Source organism: Watersipora subatra, chromosome 9, assembly GCF_963576615.1.
Source record: "Watersipora subatra chromosome 9, tzWatSuba1.1, whole genome shotgun sequence".
NCBI classification, from domain to species: Eukaryota; Metazoa; Bryozoa; class Gymnolaemata; order Cheilostomatida; family Watersiporidae; genus Watersipora; species Watersipora subatra.
In genome coordinates, this window is record NC_088716.1 from 44,341,133 (window position 1) to 44,360,934 (window position 19,802).

General features: G+C 35.5%; 1 protein-coding gene across 2 annotated transcripts in view; it reads left to right on the forward strand.

Moving 5' to 3' along the window:
* LOC137405450 (DEP domain-containing protein 7-like) overlaps window positions 1-19,802 on the forward strand; it is a 52,362-nt gene that overhangs the window by 5,020 nt on the left and 27,540 nt on the right. For both annotated transcript variants that reach the window (XM_068091717.1, XM_068091718.1), the window contains exons 4-9: window positions 1,497-1,576; window positions 2,154-2,405; window positions 4,133-4,257; window positions 6,124-6,258; window positions 7,126-7,210; window positions 14,341-14,477. In XM_068091717.1, the coding sequence (XP_067947818.1) occupies window positions 1,497-1,576; window positions 2,154-2,405; window positions 4,133-4,257; window positions 6,124-6,258; window positions 7,126-7,210; window positions 14,341-14,477 (814 nt within the window). The remainder of the gene's footprint in view (window positions 1-1,496; window positions 1,577-2,153; window positions 2,406-4,132; window positions 4,258-6,123; window positions 6,259-7,125; window positions 7,211-14,340; window positions 14,478-19,802) is intronic.

Consider the following 19,802-nt stretch of genomic DNA (forward strand, 5'->3'; position numbering starts at 1 on the left):
TGGCCAAAGATTTGTGCACGCAAAGGCGTTTTTGTTCCTTTTTTAAACATATATTCTCCTCGTTCGCAGCTGCGATCACTTCTACCTCAATTTCACGACCTCCCTGAATGATTGGTGATCTTCTAAGAATGACATCTACCACCCTTGCAATCATTGCGCTTCCGCGTATAATGAAAAATCTCTCTCACACTAAAACAAATAATGAAGAGGTAGGGATGGAAAAAATAAATATTGCGTTTTACCGAAAAACCAAAGTAAAATTCAACTAATTTAGTAAATGTAAAAAACTCATTACTTACCACAAATTGTTGGTTCATCAAAGGCCTCAAAATCTGGGAATATTCGTGAAAACCTCTGAACGCAGCAAAAAATTTATAGCTTAGCACGATCGACCCGTACGTGTAGTTGTAAGCTAAATAGAAAATGAAACACGCAATGCGCGCATGCGTAGGGTTAACTCTATTGCTAGACGTAATAGAGTTAACTCTTCATAGAGAGTAACAGTTTTCAGTCGCGAATAAATTAATCTGCGATAATGCATGAAATGGCAATTTTCGTGAAATATAACTCCGACAATAAATTCAGCCTGTAGGGTATATTATCGATATCGTCAAATATCGATGATATCTGATATTTCGATATGGGCAGAAATCACTTGGTACGGTCGGTATCAAAAAGTAGTATCGACGGTATACTGAAATATTGTAATATCGTCCCAGCACTACTCTCAGGTACCAGCAACTTCGCTAATATTTGATTTGTAGTCTTCAGCAGTCTATGCTAGACCTTTTTTATGTCTGAAGCACTGCTGCGAAGAGATAACTTCCTTCTCATAGTTTTATATGTCCTTGAGCTTCTCGCTAACGGACATATGAAAGCTTCCCGCTTATAGCTTTTGAATGTCCTTGAATTATTAGAGGTCAGGGTTGCTCTGTCATTTCCTCTGCGAAAGATCTTTAATCTCACTAAATGCTTTAAAATAAGCCTGCTACATTTTTGTTTTAGTATTTGCAAATGCTTGTAGGTATGCCCAGGGTTTTTTTTGTAAAACAAGCATATCTTCTATGCAGTTGCAGGAAACATCGAAATTCACCGTCATTTACTTTTGGTTCGTGTCAAAAGTGTTTGAGATCTCAGGATAGAATATAGGGCATATGGGGGCGGGGTGTTTCACTCATCAACCTCCACACTGTTGAACAGTATTTGTGATTTTGGCTTATTTTCGGCCATGTTTTAATGCTCACCGCAATATTGATAGTTTACCATATCCGTGCTGTATGAGACTTTAATACTGTTATTATTATTACTATTATTATTAACTGTAATATTATTCTCATGTCTCTCAGTAGGTATTTTTTACGGATAGCTTGTAAATATGTTTGTATCTAGCGAGGATGTGAACTTCCTTGTAAAATGTGTTACAAGTATGCTTGGTTTTGTTGGCAGAAAAAAACATGACATAATCAAATTATTGTAAAGTCTCTTTCTCTCTGCAGCAAGGGTTCATGGGGTCACCACTCAAGGCTGACAAGACTGACTCTGTTCGAACACCTCAGACTAAAGCAAGGTTTTCAAGGTGAGTTGAGCAAACAAGAGTTCATACCCGCTGTAGTTTATGATTTTATGCATATCTCTTTGAGATATCAGATATTTTTGTCTTAAATTGATTAAAGAATATGTTATCCGTTACAAGGCTATTTAGTTATGTCTCCAAACCTGCTCTTGATAAGTTCAAGGTCATCTGCTTTTAAATAGCTAAAATCTTTGATAGAATTGGCTCATTAGCTTGCGGTTGGATGAAACTTTGCACTGAATGCATCCAAGTTTTCATGTTTAAATAACATTCATAACATGGAATTTTTAAAGTTATTGACACACTATTTTTAGATGCTTGATTCACGCTCTTGAAAACAAAGTAATAGTTGCTATTTTGATTCTATTAACATCACTGCTGCTATTCTTTTTGGAGTTATCGCCTATCATTAGCGACATTTTTAGAAAAACTGGTTTGCTTCTTGAAATCACAGCTACTTTTTCTATTACATTTTTGATAGGACCACTACCTCTTTTTTGTCAAGCAGTTGTCTGCTCATGCTATCCACTCAATATTTATGCAAATTGTCATTTTCTTTCATCCATATTTTCGGAGTTAGCAAGGGGAGTGACTCTCATCCTCCAGTGATAAAAGGAGTTTTATGCAACCCGAATCCTGAGGAGCCCATGCAAGACTCTCCCGAGGCTATGTTAGCTTCACCTGAGACCATGTCAGATTCCCCAGAGATCATGTCAAGCTCTCCTGAAGTTGTGCTAGACTGTGAGAATAACATCGTAACAGAGCTACTAGGGCTGACAAGCTCGGGGCCAATGCTATGCTCGCCTCTCAAAGAGACTAATGGGAAGCGCAGGTGGGTGAAAGCTGATATCTCTTCCATGAATTGATAGGAATTGATAGGCTATAATTGATAGGCTATTCCATAGGATTGATAGGGTGTGCAGTTGTATAAATACTAAGATATGCTGCTACCGTAAAACCTCTATTTGAATGCCACCTCTAGTAGAGCGCCACTATAGAAAAAGGGTTGAAAAATGCAGTGCCATCTTTTAATTTAAACAACATCTCTATTTGCCCACATTTTGTCATTCTTTGATCTTTATGAACCCATAATAGTAAGTGATCAGTAGAAAAGTGTCCGCAAAATAGTACTAATAATGACGCATTTACATCAGTAACAATTAATTCTTTCGTTGTTGCCGTAGTGGTTGCCATGATTTTAGTGAGGATGTACCTGAGAAGATCCATTGTCACAATCATTAGAACTAGAATCTGATTTGAAGTCATTAAGGTCTAAATCATATCCATTGTTTTCAGATTTGTCCATAATGTGGTTTACAATCTTACCTGAAGACTTGAAAGTATTTTGATGAATGGTAAGAATACTCTTCAGGAACACCGTACGATGGGATAGCAGCCATTGTTATGGCGCATTCTAATTTTAAAACGTTAAAAACTTTATGCCCTTTTCGTAACTCCAAAGTTTTATGGTTTTTCTTTAAGACTTTAAAGGCGACACCATTGAAATAATTAATAACACTGCCGCGCTAATATGTTATAAGCAAAGTAGTTCATTGTTCAACTCAGTCGGATACTTTGATGTATATGAAAAAAAGTTTAAAAACATGGCTGAGCCCGCCAGTATTAATGTTGACCCGCTCGAAGGGCAGTTCAGAATTTAGGTGACATTATCATTGCTTCAATGTCAAGGTTAGTATAAAAGATAATTTTCGACGATACTCCAACCCGTGACATTCAGATTGTTAGACTGGCGCTATAACACCTGCACCAATCGATCGCCTTCAAGTATTTATGAAAAATTGCACAGCTACCCTATTCTATGTCTTGTCGACACATCTGATGATCCATCACCATGAACTAAAATGTTATGGAAGTTGTATATATAATAGATATAACCCTATATGTACGTCATTCTTTTCTCACAAGTGCGGCGAGATATGTTACTATTCAACTCAAATTTGAGAAGTTGTCTCAACTTGATACTTTACATTGTATGGAATTTTTCATGTAGTACAAAGCAAAAACTTTACACAATTTTTTACGTTATTTGGAGGTATCTGTTGAAGGAGTGTCTACTGTATATATTATATCATTGCTATAATAATATAATATATATTACGCCATATATAGGGATCAATTTTGGCTGAAATCATTCTTCCGATATTAGCGACATAAAAAAGACTGAAAACATTTTTGTAGAAAACATTTTTTATATAATAAATATATAAATTATATAAATAAAAATATGTTATATTTTTTTTTATAGAAATTATCAATAATATATAACTTGTACTATTTACTTGTATTTATTCATTACTTTATTGGTCTGCCTCATTTTCAAATTGCTATTAGCTGCATAATTACAGCGAAGTCTAGGCCTTCCTTGATTTGATTTACCATCATATAGTAGTGAGTATAATAGCTGAAGTTCGAACTGGTCTTGTTCCATTTTGTGAGTTTGCCCAGTGTTTATAAGCAGCACCTTGGGAAGGCTAAATCTTCCATATCACGTTTGTCAACATTTCTCTTATCCAGAGAGTTTTTTTCCGTTTTGAACAGGGCAGGAACTGGCTACATTCGTAGGATTTACAACGAGCGCGTTCTGTTAAGTAAGAGAAGCTCTTTGGACTGTGAGGGAGTGTTTCAACACGGACATTTTCCGAGGAATATATCAACAGGCACAGGTACTTATCATAGATACTGTTCAACCTCTATTTTAACTCCATGCCATTCTATTTTTAACTCTTCTATAATGGTGTCCTACTAGATGTGGCATTCAATTAGAGGTTTTACAGAAATAGTTTGCGCATCTCCTTTTAAGCTTTATGTATATTCTCAACTACTGTATAAATCATTTTGTTAAATTTTTTAATGGTATATATTGGCTATGATTGGTGTTCATTTAGAGATGGTTAAGCTCAGCAATAACTAAATTGCCTGCTGGTTGGCTTATAGTTGCTTTAGCTGATATTGGAGTCTGAATAAGATAATGTATAGACGTTATTAACCATTTTAACATATAATTTAAGCTTTTGCATACACCTTTACAGTACTTTATATAATGTATTTGTTTTAATGCTATATTCAATTACTTGAAATCCGTGTCACTGTTTTTGTAAAAATAATTAATAATAGTACTACGCTAAGATTTTATAATTCAAGTAGTTCCTCATTTAACTCGGTCTGATGCTTTGACATATATGGAAAACGATTTAGTAAAATTGCTGTGGTCATGAAATGGTTCAATCTTCCCAAAATTCTGGCAAGCTAGTGCAAAAATACAGTGCCACCCTCTATTTGTATTTGAATGTCACCGCTAGTAAAATTCCCTCAAGGGTAAGATTGAAACATAGAGCACAATGGCGTTCAAGTAGAAGTTTTACTGTTTATTAGGAATCAACAGGATGGACTCCTGTACTAATAAGTTGAGAATTTATCAGTGCAGTACACACTCCTATAGCGTATGCTTCCTATAACCTAAATTACAGGTAACATACAAAATTTTTGTGAAGTTTTTGGTATGTAAAATTAAAAAAGTCCCTATAACGTAAAGTTTCAGGTTCGGCAAGTTCTCAAATTCGATTTGAATGGTAACCTATCTTGCTGCACTTGCGAGAGAAAGAAATGATCTCTTTTGGAATGAATAGAGCAAAATAAGAATGCATACTTCAACCTACGATGGTTTTGGCATGTAAAGCAAGTGTGGAAAGGAGTTAACTTCGTTAAGTCGAGATTTAAGATTATTATTTTTGTTAATGTTAGTTTTATACTAATAAAATTGTATCTAGTTTTTTATATCTCAGGCCGTATCATTGCTTTGGGGCCTTTTCCCAAATGCCATTCGATGCAGCGCATCATCGCATTTGCATGATACTGCGGATACTGTGTATTATCCTTGCTTAGAGGTTAACCTTTTGGAAAGCCTTGTGGTGCCATTGTTTACACTGTTTCTATAAGGCAATGACATGAAGGGTCCACTTTGTTGAAACATGATTCGATGTTTAAGAATTGTCCTTACATTCTTTGCTTCAAGTGAATCCATTTTTTTGCTTCAGCATGCATTTTCGATTTTTGCTTACTGGAGACGCCAAACAAAATATATGACAAGTATCACAAATAGTCACCTAAATAGATATGGAGTTTATATTAGTTATACCATGCAGGTATTTATCACTGGATGATAATAGTCAGATAATGTTAAGTGATATTACCGCATTAGGGAAAGCTTGGTAATATTGCTGTTACTGTATTAGACAAATTGCTAGAGGCTCCAATTTCATCACATCCCTTGCAATGTTCATTTTGTGTATAGGCACCGGTTGATTATTGGAAAAGAATTTCATATCCACATTAAACATACTGTAAAAGTTTTAATAATGGCCTAAAATAGTTAACCAGCCTTGCCCTCGAGATCTTTCAGTTAGGCAGTTGTCATTCCTTTGATGTAAAGACAATTCCAAGTTTTATGCCATTGGGCTTGTCTGATGCTGAGCAGTTCGTGTACTGCAGAATGCTTGCTATGTCTTGACTGTTGTCTATCCTTGGTAAAGGCATGAAAGGAGTATTCAAAAGGAAAAACTCAGCTCCAAACATTCCAGAAAATTCTGTGATGGAGTGCAATGGTCCGTCTGCAGACATCAGACGCTCACTTAGACTACGAAAAGGAGGGCCGGATCAGTCTCAAGGTAGCCGTCTGTCAACATATCGCGATTGATAGGCGGTACATTGCACCTTTTCTATTAAAAATTAGTTAAAAAGCTCCCCTTGTGTTCTATATACATAATTTAAGCTCACAATTTGAGAATTTTAATTGTAATTTTACATCAAATGACACAAAAATGTCATAATGTAGCCTCACATCCTGTGTTCTCCTAATAACTTAGCCTCACATTTCGTGTTATCCTATTAACCTAGCCTAATATGTGGTGTTATCTTACGCAAACCTGTGTCTTATATGCCATCAATTACTCTAGTTTCAACTCTACCACACTTTAACTAGGCCACACTTACCAGCAATTTGCTCTGCATTTTGTCTTATAACAGTCAGCACTAGATGTAGCACTTGTGCTATTTCATACTGTTTGAAGCTAATTCGTATGCAGTATTAGAAACACTCATGATCATAATACACAGTTTGTGAAACCTTGGAGTTGTGAAACCTTACTGCTCCTAGCTTAGCCCTCTTTTTTTCATTTTTTCCCTACTAGGGGGTCACCACTGTAAATAATCTTCCATCTGGTATATGATTTATTGCGACCAATTACTCGTGAGAGTTGGCACAGCAGCGATTGTTGTTAAAAGCCCTTTTAACAGTTCTTATGTGACTCCAACCGCAGACCTACTAATTTGTGGGTAGGGTGCTGACTTTGTATAAATCAGCACCTTACCAATTAAACTGCTATTGCTCCTACCTATGTCATGGATAGCCAAATTAATTTATACTATTTGATAGATATTAGACATCTCTCTAGTTTTCTTGCAGTCCACGAGTATTCCTATGGTAATATCAGTGCTTGTAACATTCTGGTGGTTTTTATATATTTTTCTTTTAGCCAAGAAAACGTTTTATGACACAAGCATCGGTACAAAGAAGGCAGGCATATTTTCCAATCACAACTCTCTATCTAGTCAGTGCAGGTTGGTGGCTTTTAAAGTTTTCAATTCATTAGTCTGAGATTTTTGTTATTTGTTTATTAATTGAGTGTGTATTTTATTGATTTATTTTATTGATTATTATAAATGCAACTAAAATTCGATTATATGCACCAAATACATATATTAAATGTCCGGGACTTGAAGCGTGCAAAGTTGACATTTTGCTTTAATAATAAACTTAAACTTATACTAACCAAGAGAGGAAAGCGAGTCAAAAGTATGACCGGTTGAATAAAGCATTAATCAGAAGGCATTTTGCGTTTTGACGGTGTTCATGAATATTCCTTGGTATTCATATATGATCTATTCATAGTTTTCGATGACAACCTGCTCCAGATGGCTATTCGGAAAGGATTTTGTTAAGTTCCGAAATGTTTTTTTCTCATTATGATTAATGTGAACAGTTTTGATTCATTCAAAAGTTCAAGCAATATTTTTGAAGCACATTCACATCGATTTACACCGTCAGTTGTATATGTAGAGAGCGGATAATATATAATAGCGTATACTGAGTAGGGGAATGTAATGCTGAATTTGTATCAAATCGTAGCCTTGCCTCATTTAAGATTTTTGTGTAAAATAATGAAATTGCTCTGTTTTCTTTTAAGAAAAGATAACAATAAAATAATACTCGAAACACAAAGTAGAGACAGTATTTTTAATACCGGAACAGACTTTTCCGCAGCAGTTTGATGCTATAGAGGGAAAGAGTGTGTCGGATGGCAGCTAAACCGCATCGTCAGGTTTCGTGTTTTGACACAAATTTGTTTATTAGAATGACAAAAACTCAGTGGGACCGCCCCTTCACAATGTTCAACGACCACAACAACAAAATAGAATTATTCATAATTACATTGTGAATTTCACGATGAGTTTAAATCAGAATGTACAGATAAAGTAGCAGAAGTCAACAATGTTTTAGTCAATGTCAAATGCTCAACTAAATATGGTATAGAAAATATCATATTTAGCATCCAACAATATTTAGTATCTTTATTCAACTAGCCGTACTTATGACTTGCTTTTTTCTGATGGTTGGTAGCAGTTAAAAGTTTATTAGGAAAGCAAAATATCTCTTTTTAAAGTTTTATGTCACATACATTTATATGTGCGTATTTGGTGCTTATAATCAAGTGTGAATATATATGTATGTATACTAAAATACACTCAGTATGTGCGTTATTCTTTACATTTTTACTCGTCGTTCTTCTGTTTCGAGGTTCTGGTGTGTGTCATCTGTATTTTTGTTCCATACAAGAGAACAAACTTATTTTTACTAGTAATTGCAAATTACGAGTATAGAACGAGAACCAAGAAATAAAATACCCAGTATGTCTTCAATCATAAAATGCAGCACACAGTCTAGTCAGGTGGATGTTGCCACTAGTTTATATTTATACTTGAAACAATATTATATGCTATTTACATGGAATTGTTTCCTCTACTCAAATACTCGTGCACGGTAGCCAGTAAACTCAAAACCCGGGGTCAACAGACAAACATCAGCTATCTTGGGCTGGGAAAAACTTGAGCAGAAGAGGATGAATCTAAACTCATTGGTCTAGAAAGATTCGTGCCGAGCCCTAGTCTCGAATATAGTCCAATAGTTGCGGTGTTACCCATTTATGGTTTAGTAACCGGTGATTTGCTACATTAAGAGTTTATCTTGATACCAGCCATTAGTGACAGCACTTGCATCGCTTATCAAATGTCGCCTGGCAACCATGTCTCGCGATTATGTTGGGAAATGTTTGTTATTGTTAGTGACTCATTGCTAACTATTATTTAATCTTAGTAGGTTGATTTGCCCGTATAAGGTAACATATCAAGTGAGCAGCCTGTTGATATGGGCGTGTCTTGTAAGCTCTTATTTGCATAATGGCTGATTCATATGGATTGCAATGGATTGCTGTTCAACAGATTGGCGAATGTTTATGGCAAATATTTCCAATCGTATGGTAGTATTAAAAAATTAGCATTGTAAACACAAGTTCATTTTGGAGCTCTACAATGCTATTTACTACTAACTCTGAAAGGCTCTGTTACTTTGTCACTATTGAATACTATTATGAACTTATTGCTATTGACATGAATACAAGGTCACTGAAGGCTAGCAACGCAATAAATACATGTAATATATAATAACTCGGCCAATTGATTATAGCAAATCAATATAAAAGAATCATTTGTTTGCTGTAATTACCCAGGTTTACCTTGGATTGAGTTGTGGATTTTCCATCTGTTAGTGAATATTCCACAGCATTTGCTATTGTTGACGACAAGCCAGGTGACCTCCTTTAATTGGATTCTTTTTGCTGCCAACTGTAGTAAACATATCAATGAGTGCAATGAGATTTTCTGCAACATTGGTAAATATAAACATGTCATAGAAATATGTCTTCAAATTTAAAATGAAATATAAATTGAAAGCTCAAACAATTTGCAAAGCAGGATACAGGCCATAATATCATCACAGGTTAATTGCAAGCAATGGATATTAACTGTTAAAGATATTTCTCGGCTTTTCAATGCATATTTATTTAGAGATCTTTGACAAGTTGGAGGTAAGTTAGCAGATTTATTGCATCCAAAAGGGTTAATATCGCTACATCTGAAGGAGAGAGAAAGAGAGAAAATATACCCTAGGACACTTAAGTATTCGCGGCATCTAACTTTCGCGTTTTCGCGGAGTCATCATCACGCGAAAAATTCATGCGCGAAACTAAACTATCATAACGAACTAGCGAAAATTCGAAATTAAATAGCTATGTTCTACACAGGCCTGTATTCACTGGTTGCAAGTTGGGGGGCTAATGTTAGACGACTAGTTATGAACATCTGGGGTGTGGAGAAGGAGGGGGGGGTGCTGTAAGCTCTCAACAGGTTTCTCTTATGTAGGGCCTCAGCCGGGCCTCTCACGTGAAGTTTTAAAAAATTTTATTGGCAAGTATCAACATTTTTCTATTTTTTGAGATTTGCTTTGTTTTAGCTGATGTGACTGACAAAACGTTTTAAAATTAAAACAGGCAAAACTTGTATGCAGTTAAAAAGCTCAGAAAGAAGACATCTTTTTCTTTTAAGCGTTTTAACAAAGATCATTTTTGCCGATTTTATTTCAAGTTCATTAAGTAGGATATGGGCAAGCAGATGTTTGCTAAAACTTGATATTTTGCAAACCTTTATAAAAGTCGTTAACAAGAATATTTTGCCGCTGATGAAGATAATAATGACGCCTAAGAACTACTAAAAGTTGATGTTTGTATCTATGGCTTCGAATAAAGTGATATTCTACAGCGATAAAAACCTTTCTATAGCCGTTGGACTATGAAATTCCTAAAAAGTTGGGGCGTCTTAGCCGGCCAGCTGTCCAAGGGAATACGGCCCTGTAGTTCATTGATATCCACAACAAAATCGTGATATTAGAAATGCAGATAATTTTGTGTGTGATTGAGCTCATTGGGAAATTTCTAGTAAATTCGTTAATACACCGAATGAGCAGCATGGCAAAGCAAATTAAGATAACAAGTTTTTTTGGAAAAGCCAAGACAAACGAAGAAGATGATGATATCAGTTTAGTCACCGAATTTGTAACTGATGAGGATGAAAGTCTGGTAGGTGAAGTCATACAATTAAATAATACTTATTGTAGTGATGAATTTTACTGCCAACCAAAAACGATAACAACCCTCACCAGGTCCAACCATGTTATACAGTTCTGGTTGTGATGTTGGTTGTTATCTATTTTCTTTTTTATGAGACATGACCTGTATTTGATTTTGTTTAAATTTGAAATAATGTGAACTCAAAACGTGCCATGGCCATCGCTTGCTATAAATACTTGAGATCTAATATTGGTACCATATCGGTCACGACGGAAAGGACCGAGACGTCATTGATAGTCCAAGAAACAAATGGCAGCAAGCGATCACGTTGAATTATCGATTTCTGCCATACATTTATACCTGCGGGTTACAAATACAAACTAGTCGCAAATATAAAAACTTTTTTTACTAGAGGACCGGACCTGAGGAATCTAATTTGTTTGTTCCACTGTATTTATTTTCACATCACTATATTTTCGCACTCATCAGAGCTGCGAAATTAAGTTGCAGCGAAATTTTACTCTGTGTGCTACTCACGAAACTAAATACTAGCGAAATATAAGTGTCCTAGGGTAGGCAAAATATAGGCGACATTCGCTTCACCCGCTAAATGATTAAATTTATCTTCCCGAACCTTTGACTAGCCATTTGAAAAATACAACGCTAGCCTCTATTTGAACGCCGCCTCTATTTGAACGCCTATTGAAGAAGGGTTGGCAAATAGAGCGCCAGGGCATTCGATGAGAAGTTTTATGATGGTTTTACATGAATTATTTCTCATTCATAAATTATGAAGACTTATGAATGGAAAGAGCTGTAGCTATCATTTAAAATGACCAGTGGTAATAAAGAGAAATACTTGAGATAATCCATTCTGATATAATTTTAATTTTAAACAAGCTATCATTTAGCTTGTTTAAAAATAAACTATGAATCGCATATGCTTTTAATAAATAGAAGCGTAACTCTCTCAGGTCCCTTTCTTTCTCTTTCTTCGTTACCATGATGACATAGCCGTGAAACCTATTTATAGTTTCACTGTCTTTGGTTCGCACAGACACTAAATAAAATTAACTGGGATGGAGAAGTTTTTGAGAAGGGAGAATGCAAATGCCGAACAGAATTAGGGACCCAAACAGCTGAGTTGCTCAGCATCTGTTGCTGGTCAGAGCATGATTTTAGAGAAATAATAATTTATAATCATAATTTACAGATGAAATTTCCTGCTTTTCTTTTGGTCAGTTTTTGGTTATCCGTTGCCAAAGAGTTTCTCATTCTGGCCAACAAAGCAATTTTGATATTGCTGCTGTTTTCAACTACATCTGTTTGAGCAGAGCTTCTTTAGCTTGGCTGCAAGAAAGACTAAAAACGGAGATATTAGTAACTGTTGAGCAAGGTTTCAAGTGTCTTTTTGCCATTCGTGCCTTTTTCTCATTCAGGCCCATGTTTCCTACTAACCGTATATTTCATAAAGTGTATAGAGAAATTGAAAACTTGTTAACCATATGTATTTCTACATTATAATGCCATTCTGTCTCATTTTGGTTGGTAGTGCGCCTCACAATGTGTAAATGTAAAAAATGTGCCTGCGGCTCAAAGAAGGTTGACAATTACTGTCCTACATATCACAGCGATGTAACTTAGGTTTGGTTAAAACCAGGTTTGGGTCGTGCTGCTAAATTGAAATATTGTGACAAAGCCTGTGTTCCTTCTTGATTATCAGGTTCTGCGCTACACAATGGATTTATTGTGATACTAGTAATTGGGTGAGAGCATTGTCAAATTTCAACTTTAAGAAAAGTTCTGCAATGACTGGTGGGAACATTTGTTAGTCAATCATCGCTGGCTTGTATTTACTCTTGGTAGGATGATTTGCCCAAATAAGGTGATATATCTCCTTTTTGTAAGCTCATAATTGCTTAGTGCCTGATTGCTATGAATTGCAAGATGTAAGATGCCCTTACATCATGGTGATGTAACTTTGTGGATAAACTGCCAAAACTGTTCTGCATGGTTGACCTTTTTATCTTCAATTAGATGATTCTCAACTGTCATGCTCAGCAATTAAGTATAAGCCTTTGCGGCAAAGTTGGTATAAAAACACAAACTAATCATTTTCATTGACCTTATGCTATGTCTGGTGAGAATGTTTAGACGGAAGTCTTTAGGAGTATCGAATATAAATTAGACAGGGGTTGTATAGTCGCCAAGTCAAGGTTAGCACAAACACAGTACTGCTAGCTTTTTTGTCTAGAGCTATGCTATAAAAATGCTGCCGGCATCACAGTCTAAGCAGTCACAACAAAGTTGGCTGAGTAACCCACTAAAGTTACATCATGGTGATGTAACTTTAGTGGGTTAAAAATGAACTTCTGCAACATTTTAGGGGATTTAATCAGAAAGTATCGGTATTTTCCTATCATTTGCAATTGTTTTTGATACTTGAGGTGATCTGACTGCCAGGATGTTTCAAGATTAGAATCTAGAAAACCTGATCGCGGTTAAAACGCTCAGATTAATTAAGATAAAGACCACTATAATTGCAACGAGAGAGACAGAATAGAGAATCGTAACGCTGCAACTTAAACGCAATAGCCGATAACAACTCTCACAACGATTGCAACTAGTGACCTCATTTTGCACATATTTTTCTTCCGACCGTTTTAACCGCGATCAAATTTGGTCAATATTATTATAATACTAGTTATGATACTTCCTGATAATATCTACTAAAACCTTTGCAAATTCATTTATAATAAAATGATATATAAATTACCATTTGTACATTGTAGGTTATAAGCATATAGCCTGGTTATTTATAACCAGTCCTTTACCACAACGAAACGTTTGAATAGCGAACCGTTGCCATGCAACATTATCTTTGTTTTATCTGGTATTTTTTGGATGTTAAAAATGTTTGAATGTTCTATCATTTTATGTTTCATACATGTATGTTGTATTATCGAAGCGTTAGAAGCATGGATATTTACCTATTGCAGCGAGGGAGTAGTAATTGAAGCGTTAGAAACATGGTTATTTACCTATTGCAGTGGGGGAGTAGTAATTGAAGCCTTAGAAACATGGATATTTACCTATTGCAGTGAGGGAGTAGTAATTGAAGCGTTAGAAACATGGTTATTTACCTATTGCAGTGAGGGAGTAGTAATTGAAGCCTTAGAAACATGGATATTTACCTATTGCAGTAAGGGAGTAGTAATTGAAGCCTTTAGAAACATGGATATTTACCTATTGCAGTGAGGGAGTAGTAATTGAAGCCTTAGAAACATGGATATTTACCTATTGCAGTGAGGGAGTAGTAATTGAAGCCTTAGAAACATGGATATTTACCTATTGCAGTGAGGGAGTAGTAATTGAAGCTTTAGAAACATGGATATTTACCTATTGCAGCGAGGGAGTAGTAATTGAAGCCTCAGAAACATGGATATTTACCTATTGCAGTGAGGGAGTAGTAATTGAAGCCTTAGAAACATGGATATTTATCTATTGCAGTGAGGGAGTAGTAATTGAAAGAGGTGACAACCTGCCAGAGGGAGACATGAAGAGTTTACCACCCTCTCAGCTCTCCTCAAATAAGACTGTAGAGAAACTGGCCAAACTGACTGGTGGTGTCATTTTCTCTCCTTCAGGTACTATTGTTCAGCATTAAAGCTTTCTTTTAGCATTCCATACACAGGCGTGCTCTGCTGTGGAACTCAGGCTCCATACACAGGCGTGCTCTGCTGTGGAACTCAGGCTCCATACACAGGCGTGCTCTGCTGTGGAACTCAGGCTCCATACACAGGTGTGCTCTGTTGTGGAACTCAGGCTCCATACACAGGCGTGCTCTGCTGTGGAACTAAGGCTCCATACACAGGCGTGCTCTGCTGTGGAACTCAGGCTCCATACACAGGCGTGCTCTGCTGTGGAACTCAGGCTCCATACACAGGCGTGCTCTGCTGTGGAACTCAGGCTCCATACACAGGCGTGTTCTGCTATGAAACTAAGGCTATAGCTAAAATAGTTTTTATAAAAAATATTAATGTGAAAAGCTAGTCATGTTCAATAGTATAAGACCGCTCAATAATGTTCGTAATCTTCATGCACTTTAACTATTACTATAGGACTAACTAACTATAGCACTTTAAGTATAGGACATAAGTTAAATATAGTCAGCTTAAATGAAAGAAAGATTTAAATCGTTTGAATTTTAAAAATTTACACTTTCTTGTGATGTTATTTTATTGTTTGCAAGTTAAATTTTATTCCTCCTAATACTCTCACACGATGAGATCTGCTCTGCATTAATGAATCGTTAGCAAGGTTGATAGATGTTAATTCTTTCTTTCAAGCCAATGCATTAAATTCTTTGGTTTTCTCAAATGTGTGACATTTTTAAAGATGAGTAAAAAATAATGGAAAGAAGACATTCTGAGCATTAAAGGTTGACTTGTCACAAAATTCATGTTACAGTTATTTGGTATCAAAAGATTCACTTTTATGTGTTGTAGGTGCAAAATACGTGGAAATGTGATTAGAAGCTTTTAAAAGCTAAAAAACGAACAGTTAATAGCAGCCATCACGAAAACGCCGTAGTTCGGAACCTCAGTTATATAGAATTTTCAGAACTATCTTAGTATTTCAGTGGAAGCGCTCTGAAGAAAAAGACCTCTCCGAAAAGGATGTCAGTAGTCATGCATATTGTTTATAAGTGATAAATATAGGGTCTCATCAACATCAGGTACTCATATGTTCATACAGCATTTAGAGAAAAAGATGTGACAATTTTCAGCCAACATATTTTTAAAATTATTTGAAACATTTACGGAAATGTATCGAAAGCTATATTTGAAGTTTTATTCTAACAATCATCCGCAAATACAAAATAGAATATATTTCAATAGAGACGGGTAGCACTGCAATTTGAATGTAATAGCCAATGTCATAACAAGAGGAACAAATAGGAAATGCGACTACTGATGTAATTTCTTTAGATGCCTTTTTCTTCTGAGCTTTTTAACCGCAATTGAGTTTTACCGATTTTAATCTTGAAACATTCTGGCAGTCAGATCGCCTAAAACCACAAATGAAAATTCTCAAATGATAGAAAAATACTGATACTTGCTCATACGACTTTTCAAAATTTGACGCGAGTAACCAATCCTTTAACGGCAAAACTCTGTAATATTAGTCTGAGTAGCTCCCCGGTACAGTAGGCACTCCTACAGCGTAAACAATCCATTCCAGGAACATTTACGTTGTAGGGTTTTTACCTTATACAAACAGTAAAATACATTTAAATTACCTAACCCATTTCAAAATCTTTTTTAAACTCACCCCATTGGTCATTTGACTTTTTAATTTGTTGGCTGTACCGGAACTGCAGTATTATTAGTTTGCCTTGACAACTTTTTGCCTCGACAACTCGGCAACTTAGACCGATAATAGCGATAACTTTACAACAAGTTGATAGGGACTGCACATTTTTGACTTCCATTCACAATGGATTTGCTTATTTTTTCTAAACAGCAAGGTCTATTCTGCAAAGTAAAACTAATAACAAATATTTTATACGTCTACAATAAAGCAAAACAAAGAATATTTTTACTATAAAAAGAGCGGCACTACCTGTTTGTCGTCTATCTGTATCCAGGGGTCAAGGTTAGGATAAAATATAACTTTCAATGATACTTCAACTCATGGCATTCAGATTGGAAGACCGACCCTGTAACACCTGCACTAGTCGATCGTCTTGAAGTATTTATGAACAATGGCGCAGCTACCTATTTTCTGTTTTGTCGACATATCTGACAATTTATCAGGACGGACTAGAATGTCATGGAGGTTGTATATATAATAGATATAACGCCTTACGCATGTCATGTTTCTCTCCCAAGCGCGGGGAGATAGATTAACATTCAAATCGAATTTGAGAACTCGTCCGTTTTGACACTTTACGTTATATGGAATTGTTTACGTAGTACGAAGCAAAAACCTCACATACATTCTTTATGTTATCTGGAATTTAGGTTATAGGAAGTTTACGTTATAGGAAGTGTTTACGTTATAGGAAGTGTGTACGTTATAGGAAGTGTGTACGTTATAGGAAGTGTGTACGTTATAGGAAGTGTTTACGTTATAGGAAGTGTGTACGTTATAGGAAGTTTAGGTTATAGGAAGTGTGTACGTTATAGGAAGTGTGTACGTTATAGGAAGTGTGTACGTTATAGGAAGTGTGTACGTTATAGGAAGTGTGTACGTTATAGGAGCGTCTGATGTATTTAGCTATAAAAATTAAGCTGAGTCTCATTAGCATCCCGACAACTACATCAGCGGTAGGAATGCAGTACAGCTCGTATCGGCAGATTACTAATAATAGGTATAAATTGAGTGAAGTTTAGAATGCCGTGTAGTACCCTGGAGGGATAAATTTGACATAATTTAGAAAAAAAATTTATTGTTGAATATTGTTTAAAATAAAGTATCATTTTAGTCCTAAACTCGTTCATGAGCGTGGAGTTATCCTCTATCTGTCGCTATGAGATATACATGTATTTAAGTTGCACAGTAATTACTCATACATATTCATAAATGATGAGTTGTCCTCTATATGCCGCTGTCAGGGATAATTGGTTGCTCTATCGATGTCTGCCGAATGAATTCTATGAAACATTTTAAGCTTACACTGATTGTTTTTGTCATTGTAGCCTAAGAGCATTAAACTATTTATAAAGATCTCAGGCGCAGACTTTAATAATGCATGCATGTCAAAATACATTCGCTTCTCTACTCTCTACAGGCCTTTTCCTACTCGCCCTCATGTACCCTAATTAATTTTCCATTGGGCCCAACAAGTTATAAATATCTACCGTAGTTTTTGTAATAGAAATTTGTTTACCAGTATATAAAGTCACCTTCAAGTCATTTAACTGTCTAGATTAAAATTTATATTCTAAGAAAACTCAGTCTTTTCAAGAATGTTTAATTAAAGGTTTTCAAAGAACATCGGTAGATTCAAATGAGCTCAGTGATTATGTGGAAAATAAGCAAAATTTTAAACAGGAGCTTCAGAATGCTTTTGATCAACTCTCCTACTTTTCGACCTTTCAGATTGTGGCGTTGGTATATGTTCAACAAACAATTACAACCTAAACTGAGGCTAGGAAGGGAAGATAAAGTTGTTGACGAGTTAAATAAAGAAGTGTTCATGTTTCTTTATCAATAGGAATTTTCCACATTAGTCATGAAAGTATCCTGACTAAAATTATCAAGGTATCCTAGTTGTTCTAGCTGATCCCAGCAACCAGTTCCTTTGTGTAAAAAATAGCCAAGTCATTATTTGCGGTAGATACGAAAAGCCGAACGCACTGAATGACCGAACAAACCGAACATCTTTTGGGAGTTGCCCTCCTTCAACTATTATCTATAAATCAATTATTATCTATAAATAATATCTATTGCATGTTTTATATCATTATAATAAATATTCCTATATATAGAAATAAATATATTCATTTCCAATTGAATAAAGAAACAATTTTGGCTAGTTATTAAGCTACTAGTTCACCAATAGTTAACGATACTACTGAACAAATAAAACCTTTTGTTTCTACTAGGCATTTTCCTTTTATCTGTCAAAGGTACAGCAAGTACTGATTGGACTATAGTGACAGCAAAAATACTTCGATTGAATATGTAATACGGTACATGTATTTTTATTAACAGCGTGCTTCACTGGCGCGAAAATAAACAACAGCCTCTAAAATGTTTCTACGGAATTCATTGAGCTCTTTATTTATAGAAGTTTGAGTTATGCACCCTTATCCTTAAATAGTCACACGAGAGGGCAACTCCTAAAATATTCGGTCTGTTCGGTCATTCAGTGCGTTCGGCTTTTCGTATCTACCGCATTATTTGGCCTTGTAAATGTTTATCACTGCTAATATGATCAATATGGGTAATAGGTTTGTCAATAAGTTGTTACTAATGTTAGAAAAAAACTTGGATTGTAGCCTTGGTCTGCGTTCAACAAACAACTACAACCTAAACTCAGGCTAGGAAGAAAAGTTAAAGTTGTTGACGAGTTATATAAGAAGTGTTCATATTTCAATAGGAATTTTTCAATTCAATAGGAATTTTCCACATTATCCATGAAAGTATCCTGACTAAAATGATCCAAGGTATCCCAGATGTTCTAGCTGATCCCAGCAACCGGTTCCTTTGTGTAAACATTAGCCCAGTCATCATTTGGTTTGTGAATCATTTATCACTGTTGCTATGAGCAACGGGCTAGTATAGTTTCCGCTATGTCAGGAAAAACTTCACATAAGCTACAGTGACCTACATGCTAGTCCCAAACTCAACTAATCTTTACAGACAATTTAGAGTAAGCATATCATGAATTTTGTTTTCTCTTTCCTCACAATATTAACATAATTACATCTGAAGGTAGTTTTCCTTAGCTCACATGTTAATGCATCGTCTAACAAAACATTTCATAGAGTACTATGTGCAGTACGTACTCTATGGAGTTCTTACCTTCGAGGCAGACGCAAAACATAAATGTTGAATTTATGTTTTGCGTGATTTTTTTGCAAATAACAGTTTACTAAACCCATACTTAGAGCTAAGTTTTAGTATGTGCTTTTAATTATTTTACTAAATTTCAACTTTTTCACTGCTAAAATATTATCACCTATTTGTTTCCGGTTTCATTTTCACCATACCTAGTAACAAATAATGCCGAACTGAGTGAGATCGAGCATCGTATCTCTTTCATTCATCTTATCACCTATTTGTTTCTAGTTTCGCTTTTGCCATAACTTATAACAAATAACCCTGAACTAAGGGAGGCCAAGCATTGTATTTCTTTCATTCGTTGTTAGATTGATTTGGGCGAATAGCATGTCGGTATATTTGTTATTCTGACGTAATCAGCGCACCAAATGCCAAATTTGAATTTCGAGAAAAAACTT